Source organism: Erinaceus europaeus, chromosome 8 (genome assembly GCF_950295315.1).
Source record: "Erinaceus europaeus chromosome 8, mEriEur2.1, whole genome shotgun sequence".
NCBI classification, from domain to species: Eukaryota; Metazoa; Chordata; class Mammalia; order Eulipotyphla; family Erinaceidae; genus Erinaceus; species Erinaceus europaeus.
Window position 1 is genome coordinate 54,715,316 of NC_080169.1, and position 20,841 is coordinate 54,736,156.

The 20,841-nt window shown below is 34.7% G+C and overlaps 1 protein-coding gene across 2 annotated transcripts in view; it reads left to right on the forward strand.

Annotated features, from left to right (window-relative positions):
* The window catches only part of KRIT1 (KRIT1 ankyrin repeat containing), a 36,787-nt gene that overhangs the window by 4,507 nt on the left and 11,439 nt on the right, over positions 1 to 20,841 (forward strand). For both annotated transcript variants that reach the window (XM_060196248.1, XM_007522483.3), the window contains exons 3-12: positions 1,446 to 1,538; positions 3,935 to 4,064; positions 4,750 to 4,993; positions 5,195 to 5,310; positions 5,547 to 5,690; positions 11,105 to 11,261; positions 12,424 to 12,531; positions 15,314 to 15,470; positions 16,248 to 16,399; positions 20,402 to 20,568. In XM_060196248.1, the coding sequence (XP_060052231.1) occupies positions 1,446 to 1,538; positions 3,935 to 4,064; positions 4,750 to 4,993; positions 5,195 to 5,310; positions 5,547 to 5,690; positions 11,105 to 11,261; positions 12,424 to 12,531; positions 15,314 to 15,470; positions 16,248 to 16,399; positions 20,402 to 20,568 (1,468 nt within the window). The remainder of the gene's footprint in view (positions 1 to 1,445; positions 1,539 to 3,934; positions 4,065 to 4,749; positions 4,994 to 5,194; positions 5,311 to 5,546; positions 5,691 to 11,104; positions 11,262 to 12,423; positions 12,532 to 15,313; positions 15,471 to 16,247; positions 16,400 to 20,401; positions 20,569 to 20,841) is intronic.

Genomic DNA, 20,841 nt, shown 5'->3' on the forward strand with positions numbered 1-20,841 from the left:
GTGCAGAGGGTTCCTTTACCCTCACACTCTCCAACATTTGTTGTTACTATCCTTTCTGATATATGATATTCTCACAGAAGTGAAGTGGTATCTCATTGTTGTCTTAATTTGTATTTCTCAGAGAATCAATGATTTGGAGCCTTTTTTTTTTTCATGTCAGCTGGCCTTTTGGATTTTTTTTTGTGAATATTCTGTTCATATACTCTCCCCACTTTTGAATTGGGTAATTTTTTATTTTATTTTTTGGTTGTTGCTGATTTTGGTGAGCTCTTTATATATTTGGTTATTAGCCTTTTGTCTGATATATAGAATGTAAAGATCTTTTCCCATTCTATAAGGAGTCTCTTTGGGTGGTAGTTTCTTTTGCTGTGCAGAAGCTTTTCAATTTGATATAGTCCCATTGGATTATTTTTCTTCTTTGTCTTCCTTGCAGTTGAATTTGTATCACTGAATGACTATAAAACTTAGACGGAAAAGAGTTCTGCCAATATTTTTCCTCTAAGTAATTGATAGTTTCTGATCTAACATTCCAAGTCCATTTAGAGTTTGCTTTTGTCTCTAATGAAATATAGTGGATCTGGTGAAATGTAGTGATTCAGTTTCATTCCTCTGCACACTTAAACCCAATTTTCCCGGCACCATTTGTTGAAGAGAATCTCCTTTCTCTACTTAATAGTTTGGGCCCCCTTGTCAAAAACTAAGTATCCATAAATGTAGGGGCTTATTTCTGGGCTCTCAGTTCTATTCCACTGGTCAGTGTGTCTATTTTTGTTCTAGTACCAGTCACTTTTGATTGCAATGGCCCTATTGTATACCTTATGGTCTGGGAGCATGATGATGAGGCTCTTTTTGGGGGTGTGGGGAGATTTGAGAGGTTGTCTAAAACTCATAGCAAAGGTATCTAGAAAATGAGAGGTTTCACAATATAAAACATGTATTATTCTTTATAAACTCCCTTGCTGTCAAATAAGAAAAAAGACTAGAAGTAATGACTATAATAGTTTAGAACTATAGTTTGTAGGCCAGTATGGTTTTAATAAAATTTGAAATTAATGGTGGAAATTGAGTGTTAAGTGAAGAGCTACAAAACTTAGAATTTTGAAACCCTCCTTAACCAGCAGACTGTAGTTAAGTTCATACATCACAATCCCAGCTGGCTGAGGAGCTATCTGATTTCTGACCTTTAGGATTCCTTGCTGTTCACTTGCTCTGTCAGTTCTTAGCAGGACAGTTTTCCTTGGTATGTGTAGAAACTTCCTTTTTGGTGTATCCTGACAAGGACCATGAATCAGCTGATTGACTGTGCACATAGTGATTTGTATTACTACCAAAATTGTCAGTTTTTAGTAGTGTATATTATAAAATTCCCCTTAATGCTACTTTAATTTTTTTTCTATTTTTTAAGCTCTTTTTTTCTTCACTATTTTTTTTTCCTTAATAATTAGGAAAACGGGTGCTTCTAATGAAGAAATTTCCCCTAGATGGGGAAAAGATGGGCAAAGAAGCAGCATTATTTATTGTTCCATCAGTTGTCAAAGGTAAAGTCTACTTTTTATCTTATAAATCATTAAGTGTTTTAGGTGCTAACTAAAAAGTCTATTGAGGAACTTAGGACATCACATCACACACATGGTTACTGCTAGAATTCTGTTGTAAAATAAATGTTAAATTGCTATGTAAACAAAATTCCTTAGACTTTTTTTTTTTTAACAAAAATCCTTAGGTTGTTTTAAGTACTATTCAGACTTTAGGACTGGGCAGTAATATTTTTATTCTAGGTTCTGATCTTAAAATTAGCATAAGGTAATAGGAAAATCGGGCGTTGGGTGGTAGAGCAGTGGGCTAAGTGCACGTGGTACAAAACACGAGAACCGGGGGAAGGATCCCGTTTTGAGCCCCTGGCTCCCCACCAGCAGGGGATTCACTTCTTAGGTGGTGAAGCAGGTCTGCAGGTATCTCTCTTTCTCTTCCCCTCTCTGTCTTCCCCTCCTCTCTCCATTTCTCTCTGTCCTATCCAACAACAATGACATCTATAACAACAATAATAATAACTACAACAACAATAAAAAGCAACAAGGGCAACAAAGGAAAATAAATATAAAAACATTTTTAAAAAGATATTAGGAAAATCAAAATTGATTTTGAAAGTTTGTAAGTAATTGAAATTGTAGTAAGGATTTTATCATAATTTTATGCTCTAGTAGAAATAGACTTGTTTTTTATTTATTTTTTAATTTAAAAAAATTAATTATCTTTGTTTATTGGATAGAGACAGCCAGAAATCAAGAAGGTAGGAGGAGATAGAGAAGGAAAGAAAAAGAAAGACACATGCAGCACTGCTTTACCACTCAAAAAGCTTTCCCCCTGCAGGTTGGGGGGGGCCTCAAACCTGGGTCCTTGTTCGTTCAACGAGGTGCACCACTACCCAGCCCCTATTTTATTTATTTTTAGAGAGGGTGAAAGAAACTACAGCACAGAAGCTTCCTTTAATGTGTGGGGCCAAGTTTGAACCTGGACAATGCACATAGCAAAGCAGCACAACCAAGAATAGATATTTAAGTATTTTGGAAAATTAGCAGATTATGGTCAGGATCATACATGTTTGGGACCAAAAAAAAGTATCAGTAATAGTTCTAAAATACTGTGCTCAATAATGTACATAATGAACTAAGAACTAATGTGAACATTTAATTTGAACCTTTGCCATACTGAAATAATAGGGGGGAAAATTGAGTTTCAGTTACACGTTGCACTGTGGGCAAATTATCTCAGCTGAAATTTAGATCTTGGCTCTATTCATTGGACAGGCTAACTGTCCACTTGTCCAAATGCTAGAAGAATTTAATGTTGTGAAAAGCACTTTGGAAACTATAGAGTACTGGCTTTGTGTACGGTAGAATTAATACTGATGTATTAATCTGTTATGGATGCCTTATTAGCCTACAGCTTTATAGTACTTATACATATTTTATTAATCAACTTTAGCATTTCAGATGTGCTTTTTCCAGCAATAACTTAGTTAGAAAATTTTAGTAGTTTAAATGGTATTGGAATTCTTTTATTTATTATTTTGTTGCCCTTATTGTTTTATTGTTGTAGTTATTATTGTTGTCATCATTATTGGATAGGACAGAGAGAAATGGAGAAAGGAGGGGAATACAGAGACGGGGGGAGAAAGACACCTGCAGACCTGCTTCACCACTTGTGAAGCAACTCCCTTGCAGGTGGGGAGCCGGGGGTTCAAATCGGGATCCTTATGCAGGTCTTTGTGCTTTGAGCCACCTGCGCATAGCCCACTGTGCCACTGCCCGACTCCTGGTACTAGAATTCTTATTAGTTAGACTATTACAACATTGTTGAGGAAGAAGAAAAAAGAGAAACTTCCTGCAAGATTTTAAGTGCCACATTCACCTAAGTGGATATGGTCATACATACAACTTTCTCATTCCAAATCTAGAATGATTTGTTATACTTAACCATGTTTTGTTTTGTTTTTAACATGTTGGTTTATTGACGGGGGGGGGGGCCTTTAAGCCAACTGTTTCAGATAGAGCAACAGAGACATGTATAAACAAAGAGAAAGACACCACAATGCCAAAGCCTCCTTCAGTGCATTGGAGGCTGGTCTCAAACCACGGCCATGTTCATGACATGACAAAACAAGATGAGCTTTCTTGTTGGCACCAGATTGAAAAGTTTCAAATGGAGAATGCATAAAGTCATAAATTGTGTGTATCATAGCATAATTCTCTCTTTAAATTTTTATTAACTTATTTTTAGACAGAAACAGAGAGACAGAAAGAGTGAGAAAGACCGCAGCACTGAAATTTCTTCCAATGTTCTGGGGTCTGATTTCGAACCTGAGTCATGTGCATGATCCAGTTGAGCTATTTAACCAGCTCTGGTGGCATAATTTTTCATTCTTCTTTTTCAGATAATATTAAATATACATATACTCCTGGATGTCCGATTTTTTACTGCTTACAAGACATTATGCGAGTTTGTAGTGAATCCAGTACTCATTTTGCTACACTTACAGCAAGAATGTTAATAGCCTTGGATAAGTAAGCAATGCTATTAATATTTTTAATAAATCAAATACACTTTCATAGTGGAAATTAGTTTTGATATAGACATTTTTGAAAGAAAATAATTGACTTATAGATATGTATTAAGAAATGTTAAGTTTTTTAAGTAGAGCTTGTTACTTTTATTCTCACCACATGTTAATTATATTCTTCAAAAATTAAGCCTAAAAAGTATGGGTTAAGAATTAACATTCCTTTGTTATAAAACTACTAGCCTATCATTCCTATGTTTTATGGTAACAACAAGGCCAATGTCCCCTACATTAGAGTATTTCAGAGTTTAAAAGTATTTATGTTTCTTAAATGGGTTTTTTATTGTTGTTGCCATATATGCATTTAAAATATATGTGTCAGACTGGGGAGATGCATAGTGGTTATGCATAGACTTTCATGCCTGAGACACCAAAGGTCCCAGATTCAATCCCCAGCACCACCATAAGCTGGAACTTAATAGTGCTCTTATAAAAACAAAAAAGAAAAAGAAAGAAAAACTATATGTATATTTTTCCACAAGTAAAACTTACAGTGGAAATGTGCTTAACCAGTTGAAATCATGAAAGTCTGTGATGTTAATTACAAAGTATCAGTATCAGAATTGGATAGTAGTCTACTTTTCTCATCTTCACTTTTGGACAAATACTTCTACTTTTTATTTTGTCAGGTGGTTAGATGAACGTCATGCACAGTCTCACTTTATTCCAGCCTTATTCCGACCTTCTCCTCTTGAACGGATAAAAACTAATGTCATAAATCCTGCTTATGCTATTGAATTGGGTCAGACAGAAAACTCCTTGCACATGGGTTATAGTGCTGTAGAAATAAAAAGTAAAATGTTAGCCCTGGAGAAAGCAGATACTTGTATTTACAACCCTTTGTTTGGATCAGATCTTCAATATACGAACAGGGTAAGGGTTGAATGAATTTTGACTCCTAGTTCAAGTGACATTTTATTGCAGGTATAATTTTTCCCGAGGTAAATGCATGTCACTAATTATAAAAATAACAATGACACCCTCACTTAGCTGTGTATGTTTCACTTATATATGTTAAAGTGAAATGTATAAATATCTTAAGAGGTCTTTGTTATATTTTTTCCCCTTTTTTAGGTAGATAAAGTGGTTATAAATCCATACTTTGGTCTAGGAGCTCCAGACTACTCAAAAATCCAGATTCCCAAACAAGAAAAATGGCAAAGAAGCATGAGCAGTGTCACAGAAGACAAGTACTGTTTTGGTTTTATCCCACATTGCCTTTCTAAAACTTTCTTTAAACTTACTGTGTAAAATGATACGTGGAATTAGTATGCAATGCACTCATTACATGAATGTTTTAGTTTGCAGCTGCTTAGTGAAACATAGCTGCGATGAACATGTTAATGTTAAATGTTTAGAAACATTTCTGTCTGCACAGTACTGATTTTTCTTTCTTTCCTTTTTTTTTTTTTTCTTTTATGATTAGGGAACGACAGTGGGTAGATGATTTTCCTCTCCATCGAAGTGCCTGTGAAGGAGATACAGAATTACTAAGCAGTCTTCTCAATGAAAGATTTTCAGTCAACCAGTTAGATAGTGACCACTGGGCTCCCATTCATTATGCATGCTGGTAAATGGATTTTTTTTAAAACAAGAATGAATTATTAGTTATAAATGTCATTGCTTCAGTTTGCAGTGATTCTTATTCCAACCCCCTTTTCTCTACTGTATTTTTTCATTTTCTCTCTGGACCTGTGATTACTATATATATTTGATGATGTTCAGAATTATAAAGTCTGCCCCTAGGAAAAGTATCATTTGTGTTCAGAGACATTACCAAATCAAGTAGAATAATTGATAACCAGTAAGTGTAACCATATAATACAAGATCCCTTGTGTTAACGACATGATGTCAATTGTGTTAGGAACACTTTTCCTTTTAGTTCTTTGGGAAGTTATTATATAAAGAAATTTACAAATACGTTTATTAGAACAGTAGCATCACCATTTTTTTTTGCTTTTTTTTTTAATATGTGATGAATGCTATATCAACACTGATTGCTCAGAGTAATTTTTTTCCTACTCTACTCACAAAATAACTTCCCATCAGTTTGAAAGAGTTGTTGAATTTGTAATTGATAATGAAACTTGACTGCTAGGGGAAAAGCTTCAGTTGGTGAAGCAGGGCTGCAGGTGTCTCTCTGTCTACCTCTCTATCACCCTCTCCTTGTTGATTTCTGGCTGCCTCTATCCACTAAATAAATAAAGATATGGGGAGAAAGAAAGAAAGAAAGAAAGAAAGAAAGAAAGAAAGAAAGAAAGAAAGAAAGAAAGAAACCTGACTGCTAATGCCTAGCCCCTTAAAAGGATTCAATAAGTTTACATACCAGTATCCTTATAGGAATCGTGTTGACCTGTTGTTTCAAATGAACATCATGAGTTGGAAGGTAGCTTATGTAGTAGATAAAATCTTGTGCCTTATCTTGCACAAGGCCCTGGATTTGAGCCCCAGGACTACTTGAGAACAACATGGATAAAGTGAAGCAGTGGTTTGTTGTTTTTCTCTCTCCTCCCCACCCCTCCTCTCTTCTTCCCTTCCCGCTTCTTTCTTTCTGTCTCTCCTCTTTCTCTCTTTCTGCCTTTCTCTCTATAAGAAAAATAAATAAATCTTTAACTATATTTTCATAACCCAGGTGGTAGTATAGTGGCTACAACTTTGGGTTTATAAACAATAAATATATTTTATATGAACATAAAGAACAGTTGTATGAAAGATAGCCTATTTTCCAATATATAAAAAATTAATGAGTAACATTATCTTAAGCGATAGTAAGTCTCTGCTGTCTACCTTAATAGAAATAGCTGAATTCTCACATCTGATTCTGCCTTTGCTGTAGTATTATGTAGCTTCTAGAAAACTTGACATATGAGAAAATGAAAGTGAAAAGAGCAAATAGTATTACTATATAAATATGTTTGGTTTAGAGGGTAACATGAAAAGATTTTTTAAAATATTTTTTTTATTTTCCCTTTTGTTGCCCTTGTTTTTTTAATTGTTGTTGTTATTGATGTCATCATTGTTAGATAGGACAGAGAGAAAAGGACAGAGGAGGGAAAGACAGAGGGGGAGAGAAAGACACCTACAGACCTGCTTCACCGCCTGTGAAGCAACTCCCCCGCAGGTGGGGAACAGGGGGCTCGAACTGGGATCCATATACCCATCCTTGCGCTTCGCACCATGTGCGCTTAACCCTCTGCACTACCACCAGACTCCCTACATGAAAAGATTTTAGGGCTTCTTGTGAGTTCCTTTATCTCCTATATCTAGGGCCACTTATTGAATCACTCCTTGGATTGCTTCAAGATTTCAAAATTCTTATGTTGATGACCCAATGTAGAAAAACTACTTTCTAGAATCATCATTTTTCCAAAATATTTTAAGTTGGCTTTTACCTCACATTGCTAACTTTTCAGCCAGTCTATGTCTTGTCTTACATCCCATATTCTTTCACATCTTTCAAGTCAGTATCTTCTCTCACTGATAGTACTTTTAGTATTCAGATCATTGCTAAGAACTTGTTTTAGAACTCTGATGATTTGGCTCTCTACAGATTATGCCATTTGAATGCATTTGGGCCTTCACTGTAATTTAACTGTCTATTCTCTTTGTTTCATTCATCCTATCATCCTTTTAGATTTCCTGTACAAGCTATTCTAAACCTTCCTATTGTTAAATTCTAAACTCCCACTGGCTTCTTTCTCTGCTCTCATCAGATAGTTCTACAACTTTTTTTGTTGTCTTGATTTCTCACCTGTTTCATAGTGTATGCATGTAAAAATTCTTCCGTTTTCCATGAAGTCCAATCCTTTCTTGCACTTTCTTTGTTCTTGCTTTCAAACAGACATGGCTTTCTGTCTCTTGAATAAAACATAAATTTGAATCTCCTGCCTCTTCTAGTTATGTCCCTGTTTTCGTCCTTTCATAGCTAGACTTCAAAAGTGAGAGTGGGTCAGGGCTAGGAAATAGTTCACTGGCTATATTTCATTGGGTATAGTTCTCGTGCGTTCCTATAGTTCCTGTATCTAGGGTATGAACCATGTACATTGTCATTTGCACAGCCAGATTCAACTTTTTTCAATTATTAATTTATTTATAAAATAAAAAACTGCGCCAATATCAGGACCCATCAAGTGTAGCATAGAGTATATTGTCCAGCCTCCCTTTGGAGGATGGAACATTCTCTACCATTGTTGATCCAAGTTGAGGGCAAGGTCCTATGGGGGCCCACAGAGAAGTCTGTTTTGTTATTCCTGGTAGAGATGACTTTGAGTGAGTTACTTTGCTGATTCAAACTTAATTTTTCTTATGCCTTTAAAATACTATTTCCTGCCATATAAGTTAAGATTATTCTGAATATTTTTTTTTGTTTCTACCAGGGATATCACTGGGTCTCGGTGTGTACACAACAAATTCACCACTCATGGCAGCCATTTTTTAAAAAATTCTTTTATTTGATGGGTTATTGAGAAATTGAGAGGGGAGAGGAAAGTAGAGAGAAGAGACAGAAAGAAACACCTGCCACACTGCTTCACCAGGGGCTTAAACCCAATCAATTCCTTGCACATGATAACATGTGTGCTCAGCTGGGCATACTACCACCTGGACCCTACTGAGTAATTATTCTTAAATTCTCTTAGAAAGGTTTATCCACTTTCCCAATCTTAGTAATAATTTTCTCAGTTAGATGAATTTTGTATTCTGTGATAGATAGTCCTAGATATTTGCCTTTCTCGTGAGAAAGGCAAATATCTAGAACTATGCCTGCATCCAGTGCTGACTGAACATTTTAGTCACTCATTTTTGTACATAAGTCAGTTTGGAAACTGAAGAGACATTGTTGCTAATTACCCTCAAGAAATATTCGGACTGATAATAAATAGAATGTTAAATAAAGGTAAAAGTAGGTTAAGTCAGGCAAGTACCATAAAAGAAGGGGGAAAATGTTAAAATGGGAACATGAGTGAGGTGAATTTTAAACTATTTCAGAGAAATAGTAGAATTTAAACTATGAATAAAAAATGTGAAGTTTTAAAAGCCAGAAGGGACCAAATAGCATGTACAAGAGAATATTTGGAAAAGTCACATAAATAAGAAGGAATACAATATAAGGGGCAGGTTCAGGATATAGAAAAATTATGGGGTATAAGAAGGAAGATAAAGTGAAGTTGGGCAAGTCAGATTTATTTTAAAGATGTACCCTTCAAATGGCCTTGCTGTATGCCTTTCCACCCACTTATTTAAAAAAAAAAAAAAAAAAGAATTACTTCTCCATTGTTGCTTTATTTTGTAGTGTTACATAATACTTAAGTTTCAACAAATGATAGACCCATGCTTTGTACTTTTCTAGGTCCTTGCTTTGTTTTTACTCTTTTTCCCTAAGATAGTTTAGCCTTATTTCAACATCTTTATCTGGTCCTTCCTATTTAAAATTCAATTAAAATTATTCTTCTATTAAAACACTTTGGGACCAGTGTTGGGGTCTGTAATAATATCTTCCTTTTCTAATAGTTTTATAAAGCATTAATTATATACTACTTTTGTTTGACAAATATACAAAAACTGATTTTGTTGATTGTTTTCCTAAGCCTGTTATTTAATTTTTATACCATTATGTAATATATCCCAGAGCTTTATTTTGTTCCTTTTATCAACAGAGATCATTAATTTTAAATATTTGTAATTCTCCCATTTGTCTGAGTGTTTGGGGACTTAATTTATAGTTGACAGTTAGGCTTAAGATAAAAGTACCATTAGCTTATGTGTTAACTTTATCTTTGAAAACTTTTTTTTTTTATCCTATTGAGGAGACGTTCAAGTTCTATCCTAGGCATCAGATAGAATTTGTGTGGCTTCATGCTTGAGAGTCCATTGCTTTATCCTCTGGCCCACCTCCTGAGCTGCACGTGATTCTAACCAGATTTGTTGCTGCCACACGTATACACTTTTATTATCATCAAATGCAGTGTGTCAGCACATCACACCCTCCATCAACTTTTCATCTTCCTCTGCCATAGGACTGTAGGTTCCCCTTTCATTCCCTTCCCACATTCCTCTAGAGTCCTTTAGTCTGTTATAAGCCATAATTAAAGTTTCACCATGTATTTTCCCATGTTCCCATTTCTAAAACCTACCTGTGTGTGAGATTACCCAGTATTTGTCCTCCTTGTAATTATTTTGCCTCACATTCCTTCAAGTTTCATCCAAATTGTAGCAAAAGATCAGGTTATATCATTTCTTACAGCTTGAATATTGCTTGAATATTGTCAATCAAGTAACTATCATTGGACATTTGGGTTATCTATTAATTTGGACTATTGCAAATAGCACTGTAATGAACGTAGGTGTGCAGAGATTACTGTGTGATTTTGTGCTCTTTGGATAGGTATTTAGAGTAATTGCTGGTGGGTCCATTTGTAATGCTTTGAGGATGTTCAAACTGTTTTCCACGAGAACTGTTTACATTCCTACCAATTATAAAAAAGGGGGGGGTCATTTTCTGCGACTCTTCATAGGCACTTGTCTTTGTTATGTATAAAGTAAGACGTTCTCACAGCTTGAAGTGATACCTTGTTGTCTTGACATGCATTTCTGTAATAATCAGTGACCTTGAGTGTTTTTTTTCATATGCCTGTTGGCCATCTGAATATTTTCTTTGGTTAAGTTTGAAGAAATTTTTAACTAAAATCTTTGTTTCCATAATACATAATTTTGTACTTTACTTTGTGTGGGTTGATTATCAAATATGCCATATCTTTATTTGATATATATTTTCTCTATAGTTGATTAGAAATAGGATTAGTTGAATTAAATAATTCGTAAAAATAATTATCTTAGGCACTAAAAACATTCACTTATATCAATATTTATACCCTTGTACTCTGCCCTAGAACTGTTTTTTTTTTTTTTTTGAAATATTGGCTAAAGTCTAGAACTGAAAAACATGCCAAGTCATATACATATAATTTTTTTAAATATATATACAGGTATGGAAAAGCTGAGGCCACTCGCATATTGCTAGAGAAAGGAAAGTGTAATCCAAACCTTTTAAATGGACAACTTAGTTCTCCTCTTCATTTTGCTGCTGGAGGAGGACATGCTGAAATAGTACAGATTCTCCTAAACCATCCAGAAATTGACAGAGTAAGTTATTTCTCCAGGGTTTCTTTTTAAATTAGTCAAGTGGTGGATAACAAGAAATGATACTAAAATGTTTGATTATATGCTTGAGAGACCAGCTAAAAATTAAAAACAATTTTTTTTTTATATAAAGTAAGTAACATTTGTATAGTGACTTTGCTTTTATACATAACTTTTATTGTGGTTAAATATATCACAGAATTGGTGATCTGGGAAATGAAGCAGTGCATAAAGCGTTGCATTCTCAAAAATGAGGTCCTGAGTTCAATCCCTGGCAGCACATGTACTAGAGTGATATCTGGTTCTTTGTCTCTCCTCCTTTCTCATTAATAAATAAAATTTAAAAAAACTTGATATATATATATATAATATATATATCACAAAATTGGCCAGTTTCTACCATCATTTTAGTTGTAAATTTGCATTTTTGCACACTTTGTCACTACCATCCATCTTCAGAATATATACAAAATTTAACTTATTTGTACTTTATAATGTATATCCTTGCAAATATCTTTAAGAAGAAAAAACTTCTATGTATTTTCTAGACTTTGTACTAACGAATATTTTATAAAGGGAAATGTAGCAGCTTTAATAAAAAAGATTTCTATTATATCTAAATTTAATTTAAATATTTGCTGTTATCTTTGTTTATTATTATTGGTCTTACCTCCTTGACAGTTCGTTCACATATAGCATATGTAAAGGGCCAGACAGTGGCAAACCCAGTCAAGTACATGTGTTAATCATGCTCAAGGACCTGAGTTCAAGCCCATGCTCTCCACCTGCAGGGGAGAAAGCTTCGTGAGTGGTGAAGCAGGTCTGCAGATATCTGTCTCACTCTTCCTCTCTATATATTCTCCTCCTCCCCTCTCAGTTTGTCTCTGTCCTATATAATAAAAAAGAAAGAAAAAGGAAGGGGGGGGGGAAAGTGGAGGGGGGGTGCAAATGGCCACTGTGAGTGGTACATATGTATTGCCCACACCAAGTCCCAGTGATAACCCTGGTAGCAAAATATATAAGATGATAGGTAAGTGTTGTTGATCTCTAATATTTGCCAGAAATCTCTTTATGAAAACTGGATTGAATGACATTTCTCTTAAAAGTACTGCGCCCTTTGTAATGCCTTTTTTCTTTATCCTTTTCTTTTTCCATACATTTTTAGCACATGACAGACCAACAAGGAAGATCCCCCTTAAATATTTGTGAAGAAAACAAGCAAAATAACTGGGAAGAAGCTGCAAAGTTGTTGAAGGAGGCCATTAACAAACCAGTAAGAATTATCTTCATAAGTGGTTAAAGCTAAAGAGTAACACAGGCATACTGCAGCTTTATTGTTGATTTTACTCCACACCATACAATAAAGCAGGTATTAAAACAAGCAAAAATTAAGACTATTTTTGGTCCCAGCATATGTAAAACTACTATTTTCTATTAAATGCCAATAGCATTATGTTAAAAAAAAAAAAAAAAAGTGCAGGAGGATAGACTGGAGAGAAAGTCACTAAGTAACTCATATACTTTGCCTTATATGTGCTTAGATTTTTGTTCAAGCAGCACATAGAAATGCCAAGGCACTAGGGAAAGCTCTGGTGCTGTGGTGTCTCCCTTTTAATAAAACGTCAGCCTGGGAACTGTGAGATCACACATGCAAATTTTACATGCATTAGGCCTCCTTTTTATGCACTTTAATTAAATGTGAAGACTACACAAAAAAGTGATAACATGCTGCTGGTAAAAGGGTACTAATAGACATGGTTGATCACAGATTGCCACAGATTTGTGAAAAAAGCATCTGTGAAGCATAATAAAGCAAAGTTTAATGAAGTGTGCCTATATTTTAATTGACAGGTAGTTTGATCTGGGAAAGATAAATGGATGGGTGGTTACTTTGTTGTTGACTAGAAAGCTAGCTCTCTGCATAGGATATATGCCTTGCCATGTTCAGTCTAGGTTTGAGCCATACGGTACCACATGGCAGGAGCTTTGACACCAGAAGAAGCTCTGGGGCTATGAGTCATCCCTCCCCCTTTTGTCTCTCAGAATGGAAAAAGTGACCCAAGAACAGTGAAATTGCTCATGTGCAAAACCCTGGCTCTGCCAATGAAAATTGATAAATAGGACCAGGTGGTGGTGCACCTGATTGAGCACACGTACTACAATGCTCAAGGACTCAAGTTTAAGTCCCCGGTTCCCCACCTCCTGGGAGAAAGCTTTTCGAGTAGCGAAGCAGTGTTGCAGGTGTCTCTCTCTCTCTCTGTCTCTCTGTCTCTCCCTCCCTCCCTCCTTCTCTGTGTTTGCCTCCAGGGTTATTGCTCAGTGCCTGCACCATAATCCACTGCACCTAGAGGCTATCTTTTTTTTCCTTTTTTTGCCTTGTTGTTTTTATCATTGCTGTGGTTATTGTTGTTGTTGCTGTCATTGTTTTTGGATAGGACAGAGAAATGGAGAGAGGAGGGGAAGACGGAGGGAGAGAAAGATAGACACCTGCAGACCTGCTTCACTGTGAAGCAACCCCCCTGCAGGTGGGGGGAGTCAAGGGCTTGAACTGGGATCCTTAGGCCAGTCCTTGCCTTTGTGCCTTGTGCGCTTAACCCGCTGTGCTACCGCCCAACCCCTCTCTCTCTCTCTCTCTCTGTCCCTCTCTTAAATAAAGATAATACAGAAAAAATTGATGAATAACCTAACATCTATTGAGAAAAAAATCAAAAGAATGCAAAAAGATTTATATCGACTAGTCAAGCACTTCAGTTTGATTCATTCAAATATAACCCATACATTTGCCCCTTCCCAGATATTTCTATGAATTTAACACGATAAAATGTTGAAAACTATAAAGGACAAACATATGATCCCTCTCTTCAAGAAGTACTACTCATCATCATGGAGATAGCACAGCCTGTTAGAACACTGATTTACAGACCAAAAGCCCTAAGAACTAGTTTTAAACCTTATGCCATATCTGAGACGTGCTCTTGTCTTCCCCTTTTCTCTCTTCTTCCTCTTTCATAATAAATCTTTTTAAAAAATTTAAAGTAATATTACTCATATACATTCATTATATGCATGTGTTGCCAAAACAGACATAAGACAGAAAATGAATAAGCAGTATAAGTACTCATATTTCATGGCAATATACATTTTTATTCCTTTAACATATTCTGATTATAAGGTAAGAGGAATTGCCTAGTTTTATCCAAAATAAAACTGGTTTGGAAATTGTTTAGGGGCATTATTTATCTCTTAGTGTTATTTGAAACACTAAGAATGTTACAAATTAATTTCTCTTTGGAATTTTCTCACTAGAGGTAAAAAGTGGCTTATGGTACATTCATTGTTCCTTTACTTTTACTTGCCAGGTTTCCCATTACAATTTCCTTTTAGGACAAATTACTGCTGGCAAATTATATAAGTTTTATGTCATTGCATGAATTTTTATGGCTTATGAGACAAATTAATATGATACTTAACATTATATTTAGTAATCAGGTCTATGTCTTCTATATTTTGTTCACATTTTACATTAAGTAACTTTAAACCATCCTTTCAGAGAATTTGAAGTTGAATATTTTTTAAATAACTGCCTTTAGTTTCTCAAATTTACTTTTAACTAAAACATCTAAGTAAAATGTTAGAAAATATAAATAGGGGAGTCGGGTGGTAGTACAGCGGGTTAAGTGCAGGTGGCACAAAGATGACGGACTGGTGTCAGGATCCTGGTGGTGAAGCAGGTCTGCAGGTGTCTTTCTCTCCCCCTCTGGGTCTTCCCCTCCTGTCTCCATTTCTCTCTGTCCTATCCAACACTGACGACAACAATAATAACTACAACAATAATAAAAACAACAAGAGCAACAAAAGGGAATAAATAAATAAGAAAATATAAATAATGAAAGTGAATTGGAAAAATATATTGCCAACATTCTCACTTTGAAGTAGTTTTTATGTTTCCCATGTTAAAAAGCTATAGTATAACATATGAAGTTAAGACTTTGTTGGACTGAGATACATAATTTCTAGTCAGGTTGAATAATTTATTAAACCTTTCTTTGTCTTAGTATGAGAAAGTTCGAATATACAGAATGGATGGATCATACCGTTCAGTTGAATTGAAGCATGGAAATAATACAACGGTGCAGCAGATAATGGAAGGAATGCGTCTCTCTCAAGAAACACAACAGTATTTCACTATTTGGATATGCTCAGAAAATCTCAGTAAGAAAGTTGTGATTCTCTTGTGTAATTCTCATTAGTATTTTTTGAGAGTAGACTGGTAAAGTTAAATGTAACATTTTATTATTACCTTTTATATTTTGAAATGATGCACTGTTCTTTTGCTTTATGTAAAGTAAGTACTCAATGATTTGGGGCCCTTTCCTCCCCCTGCTTCAAAAGTATTCTTAAAATATTCTTAAGTGATAAAAAAGTATTCTTAAGTGATGAAAGTATTCTTAAGTGATAAAAAACTAAACTTTTCTTCTCTGGCAACGAGACTTGATTTGAATACCATTAAATTTAGTACTTGTCCAACTTCCTTTAACTTCACAGTATCACCCTCACCTGAAAATAATACTGATGTTCTTTTTCTTATATTAATTTTCTCTCACACTTTTTTATTTAAAATGAATTTAATGTTATTATATATTTGTCTCTCAAAGCATTGCAAACACCTAAAAGAATTCGCTGTGGTTACAGTGACTGGTTACCTATTTGCTCCATAGTATATTTTTGTAACATCAAATTCTACTGATTATAGCCTAATTAAATGGACTGTAATGGAATTAAAGATCTCATAGTGCTTGTATTCTTAAAAACAAAAGCAATTAACCTCAAATTGGATTAGTAGTATTGATTAAACATTAATGTAAACTTATACCTTTATATTATGTGTAGTTAGTACTTAATTACAGGTAGTTTAATATCATTTCCTTTGCGTTGCTATAATTGATTTATTTTTACCCTATCATTTATAAAAGGAAAGATGTTTTTCAGGCCTTCAACTGAAACCTTATCATAAACCCTTGCAACATGTTCGTGACTGGCCAGAAATACTTGCTGAATTGACTAATTTGGATCCCCAAAGGGAAACACCACAACTTTTTTTAAGGAGAGATGTGAGACTGCCTTTGGAAATTGAAAAAAAGGTTTGCTTGGAAATCTTATTTAATTGTTTTAAGTGCACAAAATCTATTGAGTTGCTGTTGTGGGCACTAAAGACAGAATTTTCCTGAATGAGGGGGGTTGGCTTCTGCTTTCTTGTTTAATCTGTACATTCCTGTGGCAAGTAATAGAGTATGGATCAGTCTACTTAAAAAGCCCTTGGCTAGTTTTTCTTTGTATATAGTCATTGTCTTAGAATACAAAAGAAATATGGAAGCTATTATAAAGAGAATTTAGCAACCAGATGGGAAACAAAATATACAGATAAAACTTTAGAGGAGACAGGAAGGAATTGCAGTATCAAAAATAGACAAAGAAATGATCAATGTATACATTATTAAAGGAACAAAAATACATTATTGTTGAAGGAAGAATAGAAAAAAAACATTCTAGGTAAAGAAAATTATTTGCAAAGAAGATATTAAAAGGTTTTTCTTTATTTGTTTTGTCATTACTGAGTCTTCACTGTTCCAGGCTTACTTTTTCATATAAAAAAAATAAATAAAGGCAGAGGGCTGGAAAGACAGCATAATGGTTACGCAAGATATTTTCATGCAGGAGTCGGGCGGTAGCACAGTGGGTTAAGTGCAGGTGGCACAAAGTGCAAGGACCAGCATAAGGATCCCAGTTCAAGCCCCCAGCTCCCCACCTGCAGGGGAGTCGCTTCAAAAGTGGTGAAGCAGATCTGCAAGTGTATCTTTCTCTCCCCTTCTCTGTCTTCCCCTCCTCTCTCCATTTCTCTCTGTCCTATACAACAATAATAACTACAACAATAAACAGGGCAACAAAAGGAAAAAAATAATTTTTTTTAAAAGATAAATTCATGCCTGTGGCTCTAAGATATTCACTCCCCAGCACCACCATAAGCCAGAGCTGAGCAGTGCTCTGACCAACTGTACCTCTGTCTCTGTATCTTTAGTATTTTATAACTAAAATAGATAAATGCAATTTAAGTAAAAATAAAAATAAAATAGAGGTAGGGAAAGACAGCACAGCAATGACGCATCCTCAGTACAGTGGAAACCAGGCTTAAACCTGGGTTGTGCCTATGACAAAGCAAGGGCACTAAGCGAGTCACCTGTCTCGCTGGCCCAAAAAGTTATTCTTAATGTCTTGACTCAAGCAAAGATTCACATAGACAGTAAAAAAAAATAGAAGAAAATTTACATTCTATAAATATCTAACTATTTAACTAGCTGTTCTAGTTAAATACATTTAGTTCTTAATTACTGTGAGTTTTATAGAAGTGGTGAGATAATGCTGTCTGAAGGATAAAAGGAAGCAATGTAAGAGAAATTTATGAAGAGAAAAATAAAAGTTCCAAGGTCTCACAGCTTTATTGAAGAAAAAATAAACAATGAATTTCTTGAATTTTTGCTTGTTTGAGACAGACACCACAGCACTACTTCACTGCTTTTGAAGCTTCCTTTTTGTGTGGTGCTACCATGTAGTATGCAGAGGCTTGAAACCAGGTCCTTGTTCATGGTAAATTGTGTGTTCTAGCTGATGCACTGTCTTCTGACTCCACATTTCCTAATTCTTTATTTCCTCATTTCTCTTCCTCCTCTTCCTCTTCCTACTCTCCCTCCTATATATTCCTCTTCTCCTTCTCTTCCCTTTCCTCCTTCTCCTCCCCTTTCCCCCCCCCCCAGAACACTGCTGATCTCTGGCTTATGGTGGGACTGGGGATTGAACCTGGGGACATTTGCTGTTCAGACATGACAGCCTTTATGCATAGTCATGATGCTGTCTCTCAATCAAATTAAAAATAGCCTTGAATCTCTCAACCAGGTGTATTAGAAGTGATATACAATTGATACAGGATTTGGCAAAAGTTAAAATGTTGATTATTAATAAGAAATGTATTACACATAAATAAACCACATGATCATGTCAAGTGACACAAAATATATTTATCAAAATCTAACATCCCTTCATGATAAGATTTTCAGAAAACTAAGATATACAGGAATGTCCTCAATATGATAAAACTCACAGCTTCATATTCAAAGTGAAAAACCAAATTTTAAAATCAGAAATAAGACAGGGATACCTATTCTCACTATTGCATTTTTACATAGTACTGGCCAGAACAATTATATAAAAAAAACATGACAAAACTAATTTTTATCATAAGGTATTTATTTGGGCATTGTAAATTGTGATGAGAAATAATTTTTTAAATGCTCATTCAGAAACTATAATTGATAATTACTTCCAAATAAAAGTATATTCTGTAGGTTAGTATTTTATCAATCTTAATAAATCTGGTGATGGGAATTGTGTGGAGTTGTACGCCTTTATCCTATGGTTTTGGTCAGTGTTTCCTTTTGTTTTGTTTTTTTTTTAATATTTTATTTATTTATTAATGAGAAACATAGGAGGAGATAGAGCCAGACATCACTCTGGTACATGTGCTGCCAGGGATTGAACTCAGGACCTTCCGCTTGAGAGTCCAATGCTTTATCCACTGCGCCACCTCCCAGACCACCAGTGTTTCCTTTTTATAAATAATTTTTTTAAAAAAACATCTTACCAAGTTAAGTAAAACTTTAAGGTTTTTAAAGCTTAAGAAAATGTATTTTACTCTCCTTACTTGAAGATACAAAGTATCTTTACATAAAGCTAGCAGTTTTATTTTAAACTAAGTTTTTTTACATATGTATGCACAATAAATGGAATATTATGCAGCTGTTAAAAATAATGAGGTTTTCTCCTTTGCAGTATCTCGGTCAGAACTTGAAGGCATTATGTTCAGTGAAATGAGCCAGAAAGATAAGATACAATACCGAATGATCTCACTTATAGGCGGAATTTAAGAAACAAGGACAGTAAGGGAAAACATAAGGTAAAACTTGAGTTAGGGTGGTGTATTGTATCAAAACAAAGGACTCTGAGGAAGGAGGTTAAGAGATGGGAAGAAGGATTTGTTGGAGCCCTAATATATGTGGGGAAGGGGGATCTAGGATGGATCAGGGAGCCTGTATCTTTTAGACACTTAGACACACGTCATGGGGAGAGGACAATAGTACCTATGTGTCAACAACTGGACTGTAAGACATTAACCACTCAATAAAGTATATTTTAAAATGACCTTTTTAAAAACTACATGTTTCCTACTGAGAACACATTTATTTTCTAATCTTCTCTGAGGATATCTTCTTTGTACTGTATAAAGTATTAAGTAATAGAAAAAAATGTTTGAGGAACATAAAAAATTAAGGTAAAATTGTGCTAGAAATCACCCATGTCCATAAACTGACAATAATTATATTAGGCTATAAATCAAAAGTTTTAGCTAACTATCCTTTTGTCATAGCTGACCTGCTACCTGTTGCATATCCATGAGTTATTAATGATTGAAAACATTCAAAAGAACAAAATTTCATGTCATGAAAAATTCATGAAATTTGATTTTTTTTTTAATACATGCATAAAGTTTCATTAAAACATTATACTCATTTGTTATATTTTCTGTGGCTATAGTAGCAGAATTGAGTAGCTTGTAGCAGGGACTATGTGACACACAAAACTTAAAACAGGGAGTTGGGCAGTAGCGCAGTGGTTTAAGTGCACGTGGCACGAAGCACAAGGACCAGTGTAAGGATCCCAGTTAAAGACCCCAGCTCCCCACCTGCAGGGGAGTCACTTCACAGGTGGTGAAGCAGGTCTGCAGTTGTCTGTCTTTCTCTCCTCTCTGTCTTCCCCTCCTCTCAATTTCTTTTTGTCCTATCCAACAACGACAACATCAACAACAATAACTACAACAATAAAAACAAAGGCAACAAAAAGTAAATAAAAAAAAAAACTTAAAACATTACTATCTAGCCCTTAGAAAACATTCTCAATGTCTACTTTAAAGCAGTAATACGTCATTTACATACAATAGGCATCTTCTATTTTCCCATATTAAATGGTTGCAAAGTGTAGATTAACAACAGGAAATTATAACCTAGTAATGATGATAATATACCCTTTCTTTTAAGATTGAGGACCCACTGGCCATCCTGATTCTCTTTGATGAAGCCAGATATAATTTATTGAAAGGCTTTTATACAGCTCCTGATACTAAGCTGATAACATTGGCAAGTCTTCTGTTGCAAATAGTTTATGGAAATTATGAAAGTAAAAAACATAAGCAAGGATTCCTAAAGTAAGTATTTAATAAATTTAATATACTACATATTCTGTGCTCAAGATTCTGTTTCATCAAGGAAGTTCAGTATGTTGAAAGTTATATGTAGTTAAATAAGTATAAGCAGCATGTTTTTAAGAAATACTAATACATTAGTTTGAAATTAATGTGAAGCATGGAATGAAGGGAAAAAACTATGAGAAGCATTCTTTAAGTTATGCTCCCCAAAATTATTGAAATTATTTAAATATTTCACTATAGTTAAGTTTACCTCACTTTTTTTTTGAAAGT